Source organism: Gymnoscopelus microlampas (genome assembly GCF_963454915.1).
Source record: "Gymnoscopelus microlampas genome assembly, chromosome: 8".
Classification (NCBI taxonomy): Eukaryota; Metazoa; Chordata; class Actinopteri; order Myctophiformes; family Myctophidae; genus Gymnoscopelus; species Gymnoscopelus microlampas.
Window position 1 is genome coordinate 17,153,272 of NC_139945.1, and position 13,342 is coordinate 17,166,613.

Sequence of the window (13,342 nt, forward strand, 5' to 3'; positions counted from 1 at the left end):
CATTAGGCCATGGAGGCCAATTTCTCCCTTTCTGTCATACTTCGGAATTCTGCGCAATTTATTTCACATTTTGGGAAGAATTCCTCCCTAATATTTGTGTAGTTAATACATTGTGTTAGGAAGAGTTATTCTGTCTCTACAGCTCCCTCATCACAATGACAGCACAGCCTGTCCTCTCTGGGCAGCCAGGTCTGTCTGCGTCTGCCCTTCTCTAATGCCAAACTGTGATCACTCAGTCTGTAGTCAATGTTTTTCTCAGGTATTTATCAGTTACTTACTGTGGTTAGGTAGTCTGCCACAGTATACTGTCTGTTCAGGGCCAAATATGTTTCTAGTTTGTGTTGTGATTGTGTAAGTTCATTCCAATAAGTGATGTATTTACCTTTTTCTTTTTTTTTTACTAAAAATGTTTATCCTGCGATTTTTGTAACCCATTTTTTTCACCCGGTGCCAATTTCCTAAGTGATCCTGGGCGCTACACCAGCCCTACACCAGCGCTACACCAGTCCCCCACAGCCTGGGGAGGCCAGGGTCGAGCTCATGATTCCTTCAATGCATGAGAGCCAACTGACCTTCTTGTCACCTGACAGGGGGGAGTTTCCCCGGTAGGACGTAACGCGTGGAAGGAACACGTTATTCCAACCAGTTCCCTTAATCGCATTTTAATCGCACATCAATATTTGACCTGAGATCAGTGAGAAAAATTGTTTTGAAATGGATTTTGGTAAACGTCTTTAAGTACATGTACTCAAGAACTGTACTTAACTACAATTTTGAGGACTCTCGAATACGCCTATTTCCAATTTTTTAATACTTTTACTTCTACTCCAGTAACTCCAATATATCTCAGAGGCAAATATTAAACTTTTAAACTTATTTCAAAACTTTAGTTACAAGTTACTTTGTAGATTTCGATTAATATTATAAAACATACAGTAACCATGTGAAAATAGCAGATCTACAAGCACAAGGCATTGTGAGCTTGTAGATCTGCTAATTTGCCACCATAGGAGGCTGGTAGAGTGTGTTGTTGTTAGTTGTTTTATAGTCGTTTAATTAATTATTAAAAAATCGCGCGCATGTGACCCGCACCGCATCGTGCACCCCCCCCCCCAAACGGGACAAACGCGCGCGTGGGGGGCGGCATCCATTACAGATTCTGATTTGCCCAGCCAACATTATCAAGCAGGCTATGCGGCACGTCTTCATTCAGTGGCTGCTCTGTTGTTGTGAGAACGACGTCGTTCTCACTTCTCAGACAGCTTCTCAGGCGGACCGATAATACCAGCGCACCAACCTGGTGCGCTGGATAATAGGTCCGTCTGAAACTCGTCCAGTGAGAAACGTTCCGCGGTGAAAAAAATAGGCGCGATTAAAATGCGTTAATTTTTTTAACGCGATAATTCTTTTGTAATTAATTGATCGAAATTAACGCGATAAAGTCCCGGCCCTAGTTCTGTCACATCAATGGCTGTCAGTGACAGTGAGATACTGCAGTGTTTTTGTGTGTGAGTGAGTGAGTGCGTGTGCGTGTGTGTGTGTGCGTGTGTGTGTGCGTGTGTGTGTGTGCGTGAGTGTGTGCGTGTGTGTGTGTGTGTGTGTGTGTGTGTGTGTGTGTGTGTGTGTGTGTGTGGCGTAAGTATCAACGATGCTGCAAGTCTTACATAAGAACAAACGAAACAGAACGAAAAGAAACATATTTGGCTTTGCCAAATATGTTCGTGATGTCAGAAGATAGATGTCAGAAACAAAAGTAGCAGATCTACAAGCTCAAAACGTGTCGCTTCGTGCCGCGTTTCAAGCTTGTAGATCTGCTACTTTTGATGCTTTAGTTTGACACTGTAGTATGATCAAGTAGGGCGCTAATTTATGAAAAAGCACAAAAAGTTAGAATATGGAGATAAGAGGTTTCTGCCCGACAGCGACAAAATGTATTTAGTTACTTTCCACCACAGTTGCAGAGTTGTGTGTGATGTTGAGCTCAGCTGTATTTTTTATAATAATATTCCCTCCAGAGGGAGTGAGAGAGCCAGGCCAGCTCATTTCTGATCAATATCTGGGTGCACATGAGTTCCTAAATATGCAACACCATCTCTGACACCATCTCTGACCGCTACGCCAGCGGTCCGGGTACCTATAGGCTCGCCGGATAGCGCATCGCTAGTTCGAGTCCCGTTCCCGACGATCTTTGCTGCATGTCTCTCCCCATCTCTTTCCCTGTTTCCTGTCTGTCTCTACTGTAATCTATAAATAACGTCCAAAAAGCCCCCAAAAATACTGCCCCCCCCCTCTTCTTTTTTCCAACTCTAAACAAATATCTTTGCCGACAATAGCAGACCTACAAGCTCACGACGAGTCCCGTTGCAACGTGTTGTGAGCATGTAGATCTGCAAATGTTCTGCCAAACGTTTGCCCCAGAATAGGAACGCTAGGGGTCACGGATAAATACGTCTGGTTTCAATGAAATGTCACAAGTAACGGATGCTTCCTGGGTGTTTTTTCCTGGGCACGTCCCACTGGGGGGAGGCCGAGGGGCAGACCAAGGACCAGATGGGGGATTATGTCTCCACGCTGGCCTTGGAGCGCCTCAGGATCCCCCAGGATGGTGGCTAATGTGACCCGGGAACTGGAACTGTTACCCCTGCGACCCGACTCCGGATAAGCGGTTGAAGATGGATGGATGGATGAATGAATGGTGATAATAATAATAATATTTATTATAATGGAAGTCAACAATGGTTGAATCGGGCTGAAACCTATAGGGCCAAGTATGGAGTTCCACCGTGACGTCATCCATTATAATGACATCATGACATCACATAGACCCCTAAGGAGAGTCTGTGTGCCAGTCTTGCTGTTGAAGGATGACTGACAGCTTCACTGGCTTCCTCTGCCATTTTGCAACAGGGGTCGGGGACTCCATTTTGGGCATTGGAACAATCTGTAAGCTGGATGCCCGCATCCAGGAGAAAAGGGCAGAGCAGCGCAGGAGAAGGCTCGGTGGAGCCCTGGCACAGAGACGACGGTCACAGATCGAAGAATGCAAACCCGTCAGCGAACCCAAAGTATCCCTTCGCATCTTTCAGTGTTGCGCTTGGAATGGAGGGGTGTTCTGGCTCAGCGTGAGTCTGTTCCATTGGGCGTTCGTCCCACTGCTGCAGTCTCTCACCGCACATGCCATCGGCGACCCCTCGCTCCACGGCAGTGTCTGGTCCTGGCTGGAGTTCATCCTCGCCTCGGTGTTCGGCGCCCTCTGGGTGCTTCCTCTGTTCCTACTCAGCAAGCTGGTCAACGCCATCTGGTTCCAGGACATCGCCGACCTGGCCTTCGAGGTGTCCGGCCGCGAGGCCCGCCGCTTCCCCAGCGTGGGCAGGGTCGTGGCGGACACGCTGTTCAACCTCCTGCTGGAGACCCTCTTTCTCGTGCAGGCCGTGATCGTCGGCCTCTTCCCCATCAATGGCGTGGGACAGGCGGCCGGCCTCCTGCACACATCTCTGCTCTACTCCCTGTACTGCTTCGAGTACTGCTGGTTCAGCCGCGGCGTCCAGATGCACCAGCGACTGTCCAACATCGAGAGGAACTGGCCCTACTACTTTGGCTTCGGTTTGCCCATGGCTCTGCTGACCGCCCTCCCGTCCTCGTACCTCATCAGTGGCTGCCTGTTCTCCATGCTGTTCCCCCTGTTCATCGTTAGCGCCAACGAGGCCAAGACCCCCCAGAAGCTCTACTGTTGCCGGCTGCGTGTGTTTGCCTTGGTGGTGGCGATCAGCAACAAGGTGTTCTACAACACCGTCCACCTGCAGTCCTCCTCCGTCACCTCTAGGGGTGCAGTCGTTAATGGAACTAATTGATTTAATTTTTTTGGTCCGTTTACAACGTGTTGCGTATAGATGTTCTTCTGAACGAAGCAAGCGTTTGCGCTCAGCGCCGCGGGTCCGAAAGCCCAGGGATGTTTCTTTTTCTTCTGTGGCATGGCTTTGTAGATGGTGGTGGAAGTTGTAGTTGTGTAGAATGGTGGTGGAAGTTGTGGTGGAAGTGTTGTTTATTGTAAACAATACATGAAATGTGTGTACTCCGCCAGTATGTTTCCACAAATTCCTGAATAATACCTGTAATGTGTAATCATGTGTCATCATGGCCTGATGCCATGATGACACACAGTCCATATTTGGCAGTGGTTATGACTGATCATGGTGACTTGAGTGTGGTGCGTGCCCATCCTCCCTTAAGGCAATTGGCATGAGGCATCGTGCACCAAGTTAGGTGGACATTAGGTTACATTGGTAACAGTGTGCGCCTATGTCACACATGCACAGTACGCTGGGGTCAAAATAAAGGTGCTGCGTTGTTGTGGCTAAAATGTTAAAATGTAGTTTTATATTAATTGTGAAATATGTACTGTAAGTACATTGAAGACGGGGAAAGAAGCCTAAGTATTAGCCAGAGCACTGATCAACAGTCTGTGGCAAGTTTGGAGGCAAATCGAGTGATCCTGTGCTGAGCAACCCCGGACGTACTTTTGGAGGTCATTTCAATTATAGTAGTATACCTGTATAAGATAATAGTAATTGATTTTCAAAAATAGTTAAAACAGACAATCTACAAGCTCACAACTCATTGCAATGTGAAGTGCTCTGACCGTGTAGATGATTTCCTGTGTGTGTGTGTGTGTGTGTCTGTCTGTCTGTCTGTCTGTCTGTCTGTCTGTCATACTATAGATAACTGAGTCACAGACTGGCCACATGAAGTTTGACATCCACATCGGAGCCATGCCGTTCTCATGTGAATCCCAAGATCCACATGACTGCATCTGTATGCTTCAAAAATACATTTTGCTGATATACGCCTTTTGAAATAAAGTATAGCCTATGCCTTTTGAAAAATGGCAATTCTGGAAATATTTGCTGATATTATGCCTTTTGAAAGATATTACTTTTGAAAAAAGCTGGAAACCTTGCAAGATGTTATGTGAGAATCTTATTCAATTCAGAAAAAGACAGAAAAAAGGTGTGCCTATACTGAATCAATGTGTGTGCACCTGCGAGCGTACAAGGACACGTGCGCACGTGTCAGCCTCCGTGCATGTGTGCAGTACAATGTGTTGCTGATAAAGTGATAAAAGGGCTGTGAGCTGGCTAGCATCCAATCACATCCCTCTTTCCCTCTCTCTACTGCCACTGTGACAGCAGCATGATGCAGAGAGAGAGAGAGAAATGAAAAGGGAGATGGAGAGAAAGGCTAAAGAGAGGGAAATGGTTCCCAGTGAGAGGGAGAATAACGGGGGTTGTGGGAATATGTGGGGGGGGGGGAAGAGAGAGAGAGAGTGAGAGAGAATGAGAGGAAGGCAGAGGGATGTATAGATAAATGATTTAAGCGTCTTTGGGTACTTAAAAGCGCTATATAAATGTGAGATATTATTATTATGAGAGGGAGAGACAGAGCGAGGAGAGAGACTGATAGAATTCACAGAGCATAATACGTATATAGAGACAGAGAGATAGATGACAATTAAGCAGACACGGACGGACAGACGGACAGACGGACAGACAGACAGGTGGAGAGGAAGAGGAAGCTACAAACAGTGGAACACTGCAATTTCCTGGCTGTCAGTTTAACTGGGTCCATTTTTGGGGCGGTGTAGCCGCCCCCTATAAGTGAGTTTTGGACACCGACCAAAAAATGTGTGTACCCCCTAACCCTTCCATTGTTAATGCAAATCGATACTTTTTTTCATATCAGCCAATCACATTACAGCTAGTGTCATCACCACTAACTGTAATGTGATTGGCTGACTTTGCAAATTCAGGACTGTGATTGGCTAGCGAAACACATGACACATGTGCAGCCCTATGAATAGCAGTATGGACTTTAAGATAAGTCATTTATCCTTTTTTTAAAGTGAGTCATGTTGTGATGACCACACACCGCCCACTTCACACTGGGTGTGATTTTTTACACACTCATGTGTTAAATGAACACACAGGATTCCGCAGTGGCAGGGAAAGGGAAGGTTCAGCAAGTGAGAGAATGAGGGAGAAATTGGCTTCACAAGAAGGTGGAAGTTTGGTACCAGGCAGGGGAGCATGAGAAAAATACAACACAGAGAAACCGGGGGGGCATTGAAGGAGAAATGTTTGTCTGTTTATTAGCCAGAAATGCCTGTGGTCAACCCTTAACAGATTCGGGCCCGGATCTGGCCCCTAGTGCTTGGCCAGCCGTCACAAATGGCCCAGAAGCCAGGACTACAGTGTGCTTGTGGAAAGAAACAAACAATGGAACTCATAATTGAAGCTTGCCCTCTCCAAAGATTGAAAGGAGGATTAGTCGCCCTCCATACGGCAGATCAGGAGAGGAGGCAACTGCTTGGCTCAAGGACTTTGCATTGGCTAAATAAATAAATTAAACCTATCCTGCATGTTGCTGCAACATGGCAATATATTATTGACTTTATTAATGTAATCAGCAAAGGCAGGATCCAGGCAGACTCTTGGTTCATAGTCATATTCTTTGGAAATGACTGAGCCGCAGTGTACCTGCTCAAAATGACCTATATGCCTGAGCATATTGGTATGGTTTGCGTGTGACATGAGCAACCATAGAACTGAAACAACAGCCACTAGCCAGCACAGTACCATAGAGCCAGTACAGCCATGCACTGACTGATAAAAACAATGTAGTAGATAATAATATGGCAACACCCCCACAGCTCCACTTTCAATTCACCCTGCAAGGGGTGTAGTGCCAATCTAAACTATCTTCTGTCTATTTAGCTGTTGTTAGTTGAGCCGTCACAAAGTAATAGTAATGTGGATGAGGTTGTCTGTTTGTCTGTGTATATGTATGTCTGTGCAACTGTGTCACAAATGAACCAAAACACAGAGTTTAAAACAGCTAACATAAACGCTTCACAGAATGGCTTCGTACCAAGAATGCCAGCAGCAACTTCCCTGTTCTGAGCCAGCTCCCTCACCACACTGTTGGAAAATCGATTTACTTTATCACTACTATGAATTACTATGAATCTATTCCTCATACATAATTATGATATTTTATACTATTCAATTGAATTTAATTAAATTAAAACTCAACCAAAAGTAGGCTACTTTCTACATCAGGACAGACAGGACAAAATAATTTGTAATGTAAGTCCATGGGGTGCCTGGTGGCTCGGCCAGTTAGCGCACAGACCATATGACCCTAGTGACAGCGAAAGACCCGAGTTTGAATCCGACCGCAGTCTTGTCTCACATGTTTCTCATCGCTCTCTGCCCTTGGTTTCCGGTCTCTCTATACTGACCTATCTGAAATAAAGCATAACAATGCCAAAAATAAATCTCAAATGAATGCGAGTCCATGGCCTAATTAAAGTCAATTTGGGGGTCTGTGACAGGCTGTTTTAAGCTTTTCACAAATAAGTGAGCTGAAAACTCTCTTTCATGAGTGATTCTACCATCAGTGATCTTTGATGAGATAAATATGTGAATTATGTGTCCCCTCAAAGGTTCGGGGTGACCCTGTTCCAAAAAGCTCTCTGTGATTTCATTAGCTCAGTCTTTTCCCTGCAGCTTTTCACAAGTAAGGCTGCTGCCACTGAGCTGAAAACTCTCTTTCATGAGTGATTCTACCATCAGTCATCTTTGTTGACATAAATATGTGAATTATGTGTCCCCTCAAAGGTTTGGGGTGACCCTGTTCCAAAAAGCTCACTGTGTTTTCATTAGCTCAGTCTTTAAAAGCCCTATAATATACTTTGTTGACCAGGGTACCCCAGGGGTCTATACTTGTCTTGGTCCCCTCCTTTTTTCTCTCTACACCAAATCTCTCTATTGAAAATCTACAGCTTTGTGAGCAGTAGATTTTCTCCGAATGTTTGCCTATTATGACATGCCCAGAATAGGGACGATAGTGTTCAGTGTTGTTGTTAAAAGATGAAAAATATGTATGTATGTATGTATGTATGCATGCAGGTCACTGGTGATGTTATGTAACAGTTTCAGTTTATTTGGGAACATCTCTTCATCTCTGTTGTCCAGCAGGCTCACACATGACCCCATTTCTCCCTCGTCAACTAACAGTACTTGGAGGATGTTTCTAATATGTGAGACAGAGAAAGAGGAAGCAGAGAGATGTCAGTGCAACACATTCAAACATGCACACACACACACACACACACGCACGCACGCACGCGCACGCACGCACGCACGCACGCACGCACGCACACGCACACACGCACACACACAAACGCACACACACACACACACACACACAAACGCACACACACACACACACACACACACACACACACACACACACACACACACACACACACACACACACACACACACACACACAGAAGTGCCAGACGTTTTCTGTTTACTTACCGTATTCATTATAACAGGATGTTGCTGTTTTGTTGTTTCGATGAAACCTCATTGTGTTTTGATGCAATACACTGTAGCATACTGCAAACATCCCAGCGCTGGTACGGGGGTTGAAACTGAAACTGAAATTGGGTTAGAGGGATAGGAATGGGGTTGCACTGCAGCAAATGCATGCACTCACATGCATACATGTACGCATGCATGCATACAGGCACGCATGCATGCATGCATGCATGCATGCACACACAATATACGGTATAATTATTCTCTAAGCATTAAGCAGCACTTTTTTTTTGTGCTGCTTAATGCTTAGAGATTGGTTTTGTGATTGGGTCCCATTGTATATCAATGCAATTATGTAGCATATGTTATCTACATGATGGATGGATGGATGAATGGATGGATAGATTGAGATAGATAGATAGATAGATAGATAGATAGATAGATAGATAGATAGATAGATGACACCAAATAATGCATGCAGAGCAGAATTAAGGCAACGCCCACTAGTTATCTCAATTCAAAACAGAGAATTTAAATGATTGAAATAACCTAAAAGAAAGCGACCCAGACATGCTCCATAACAAACCCCTCAGTACAGACAAACTCTAGAGAGATGCCCCCCTCACTCAGCCAGCTGGTTCTGGGACTCAGTTCATAAACACACAGGCAGAGCACAGAGCCACCAGACAGACAGAAACCCCCACTAGACTAAACCTAGAAAACTCTCCGGCACATTGGAAAGAATCAACCGAAACCCAGAGTAAATTGGAATGCTATTTGGCCCTAAACAGAGAACACGCCGTGACTGGATACCTGATGAGCACTGTGACTGATCCCAAAACTAAAGAAAATCCTGTACAGACTCAGTGAGACTTGCGTCGCCATCGAGAGAGGCTGCCACAGGCAGACCTGGCTCCCAAGAGACACACTACTGTGTGCAGTGTTGTCATGCTATTATATGTCATGCATATATATATGTTATTATAAGTGACTTTGGGCTTGTTTTTCTGTAAAGTCATTGTTTAAACCAGTGGTTCTCATATTGTATGTATATGTTTTTTGTCTGTGGATTCCCATCTGAGAATATGTTGTACCAGGGACCCCGGTACAAGATTTGTGTTGTTAAAATATTTCACTTTTATTTCAAGATTTTCTTTTGAAAATAGCTGATCTACAAGCTCGCTTTTTGAGCTTGTAGATTGGCTATTTTCAAATAGCCTATGTACTGTACATACATACATACAGTAGGGGTTAAAGAGTGTGTGATCTTTCAAAAAAAGATGAGCTGGAAACCCCAGCTGCACTTTAGGTATAGTTATACCTGCCAACTGTACCAAGACATCAGAGACACATACTAGACACAGATTACAAACACCCAAAAAGAATTAGGTGCTAGGTATAGAGTGCAGCAACGTGCAAACAGACAGCAGCAAGATGTGTGAGCTGTGGTGGTGACAGGAAAAGGATGTCCACGGCAAAGACCGTCAATCAGTCGGTTATATTTAATTATCTGTTAGTATATATATATATATGTATAGATTTTTGACAGCAAAAGCACAGTTTGTCTTAGCTATTATATGTTTGTATAAAGTACATTTTTGATTGCATGATTTCAATGCAATATTAAACAGTTCTGTTATATCTTCTGTCTATTATAGATAGGCTACAGACAGACAGACAGACAGACAGACAGACAGACAGACAGACAGACAGACAGACGTGTGTGTGTGTGTGTGTGTGTGTGTGTGTGTGTGTGTGTGTGTGTGTGTGTGTGTGTGTGTGTGTGTGTGTGTGTGTGTGACAGACAGACAGACAGACAGACAGACAGACAGACGTGTGTGTGTGTGTGTGTGTGTGTGTGTGTGTGTGTGTGTGTGTGTGTGTGTGTGTGTGTGTGTGTGTGTGTGTGTGTGTGTGTGTGTGAGTGAGAGAGAGTTGGATGGAGGGGGCTGCTGTTCACTGACGCACCTGGCGGGCGCGCGCGCTGCTCACATCACACAGTGGTGGAGAGAGAGAGAGAGAGAGAGAGAGAGAGAGAGAGAGAGAGAGAGAGAGAGAGAGAGAGAGAGAGAGAGAGAGAGAGAGAGAGAGAGAGAGAGAGAGAGGGGGGGGGGGCAGAAAGAGGGGGAGAGAGGGGGGTGAACAGAGAGAGAGAGAGAGAGAGAGAGAGAGAGAGAGAGAGAGGGAGAGGCGGGGGTAGGAGAGAGAGAGAGAGAGAGAGAGAGAGAGAGAGAGAGAGAGAGAGAGAGAGGGAGAGGCGGGGGTAGGAGAGAGAGAGAGAGAGAGAGAGAGAGAGAGAGAGAGAGAGAGAGAGAGAGAGAGAGAGCGAGAGAGAGCGAGAGAGAGAGAGAGAGAGAGGTATGTATAATAAGCAGCTCAGTGTTCAGTCAGATGTAGTCAGGCTGCAGTAACAGTAACAGCGAGCTGCTGCTGTCCTCACATGAACGGAATAAACTGGACAACAACAACACAACTCTTCTGGTGAGAAACACTTACATTATGTATCATTATTATGTCATCATCCTTATACTGTGTTTACTCAACGGTCTACTTGAACGACCTTATAGAGTGCAGAGCCCGTACTTGCCTTTCTAATGGTTTGTTGTTCAGTAACATTCTGATCCGAACAGTTGAGAATGAGATAGACATATTGTCAGTGTCGTATTATTAGCGTTCTATTCATATGTTATTGATTGAGAATTGTGTTTTGATTTGGGATCGATATGGTGTCGCCCGCAGCAGTGATGTGTCTGCCGAGGCTGAAACCATTATAAATCAATCACGTTTCACCAGCTGGTGGTGACAGTTGCTGCTTGTTGTATCCTTCTTGTTAGTAGTCTACTGAAGGCTATTGACAAGAAGAACTGTAGTCTACAGTAGGCTACTGACAAGAAGAACTGTAGACTTAGACTACTGACAAGAAGAACTGTAGACTACAGTAGGCTACTGACAAGAAGAACTGTAGACTTAGACTACTGACAAGAAGAACTGTAGACTACAGTAGGCTACTGACAAGAAGAACTGTAGACTTAGACTACTGACAAGAAGATCTGTAGACTACAGTAGGCTTCTGACAAGAAGAACTGTAGACTACAGTAGGCTTCTGACAAGAAGAACTGTAGACTACAGTAGGCTTCTGACAAGAAGAACTGTAGACTACAGTAGGCTTCTGACAAGAAGAACTGTAGACTACAGTAGACTACTGACAAGAAGAACTGTAGACTACAGTAGGCTTCTGACAAGAAGAACTGTAGACTACAGTAGGCTACTGACAAGAAGATCTGTAGACTACAGTAGACTACTGACAAGAAGATCTGTAGACTACAGTAGGCTACTGACAAGAAGATCTGTAGACTACAGTAGGCTTCTGACAAGAAGAACTGTAGACTACAGTAGGCTACTGACAAGAAGAACTGTAGACTACAGTAGGCTACTGACAAGAAGATCTGTAGACTACAGTAGGCTACTGACAAGAAGATCTGTAGACTACAGTAGGCTTCTGACAAGAAGAACTGTAGACTACAGTAGACTACTGACAAGAAGAACTGTAGACTACAGTAGGCTTCTGACAAGAAGAACTGTAGACTACAGTAGGCTACTGACAAGAAGAACTGTAGACTACAGTAGGCTTCTGACAAGAAGAACTGTAGACTACAGTAGGCTTCTGACAAGAAGAACTGTAGTCTACAGTAGACTACTGACAAGAAGAACTGTAGACTACAGTAGGCTTCTGACAAGAAGAACTGTAGACTACAGTAGACTACTGACAAGAAGAACTGTAGACTACAGTAGACTACTGACAAGAAGATCTGTAGACTACAGTAGGCTACTGACAAGAAGATCTGTAGACTACAGTAGGCTTCTGACAAGAAGAACTGTAGACTACAGTAGGCTTCTGACAAGAAGAACTGTAGACTACAGTAGGCTTCTGACAAGAAGATCTGTAGACTACAGTAGGCTACTGACAAGAAGATCTGTAGACTACAGTAGGCTTCTGACAAGAAGAACTGTAGACTACAGTAGGCTTCTGACAAGAAGATCTGTAGACTACAGTAGGCTTCTGACAAGAAGATCTGTAGACTACAGTAGACTACTGACAAGAAGAACTGTACACTACAGTAGGCTACTGACAAGAAGATCTGTAGACTACAGTAGGCTACTGACAAGAAGAACTGTAGACTACAGTAGGCTACTGACAAGAAGATCTGTAGACTACAGTAGGCTACTGACAAGAAGATCTGTAGACTACAGTAGGCTACTGACAAGAAGATCTGTAGACTACAGTAGGCTACTGATAAGAAGATCTGTAGACTACAGTAGGCTACTGACAAGAAGAACTGTAGACTACAGTAGGCTTCTGACAAGAAGATCTGTAGACTACAGTAGGCTACTGACAAGAAGATCTGTAGACTACAGTAGGCTACTGACAAGAAGATCTGTAGACTACAGTAGGCTACTGACAAGAAGAACTGTAGACTACAGTAGACTACTGACAAGAAGATCTGTAGACTACAGTAGGCTACTGACAAGAAGAACTGTAGACTACAGTAGGCTACTGACAAGAAGAACTGTAGACTACAGTAGGCTACTGACAAGAAGAACTGTAGACTACAGTAGACTACTGACAAGAAGAACTGTAGACTACAGTAGGCTACTGACAAGAAGATCTGTAGACTACAGTAGGCTACTGACAAGAAGAACTGTAGACTACAGTAGGCTACTGACAAGAAGAACTGTAGACTACAGTAGGCTACTGACAAGAAGAACTGTAGACTACAGTAGGCTACTGACAAGAAGAACTGTAGACTACAGTAGGCTACTGACAAGAAGAACTGTAGACTACAGTAGGCTACTGACAAGAAGAACTGTAGACTACAGTAGGCTACTGATAAGAAGAACTGTAGACTACAGTAGGCTACTGACAAGAAGAACTGTAGACTACAGTAGGCTACTGACAA

The 13,342-nt window shown here is 44.5% G+C and overlaps 1 protein-coding gene across 1 annotated transcript; it reads left to right on the forward strand.

Annotated features, from left to right (window-relative positions):
• Positions 1-2,864: 2,864 nt before the first annotated feature.
• LOC311050493 (etoposide-induced protein 2.4 homolog) lies at positions 2,865-3,851 on the forward strand (the record flags this gene model as incomplete). Its single annotated transcript, XM_084064575.1, has 1 exon — positions 2,865-3,851. One exon carries the CDS (start codon positions 2,865-2,867, stop codon positions 3,849-3,851), a length of 987 nt encoding a protein of 328 aa, XP_083920701.1.
• Between the last annotated feature and the right edge of the window lie 9,491 nt (positions 3,852-13,342).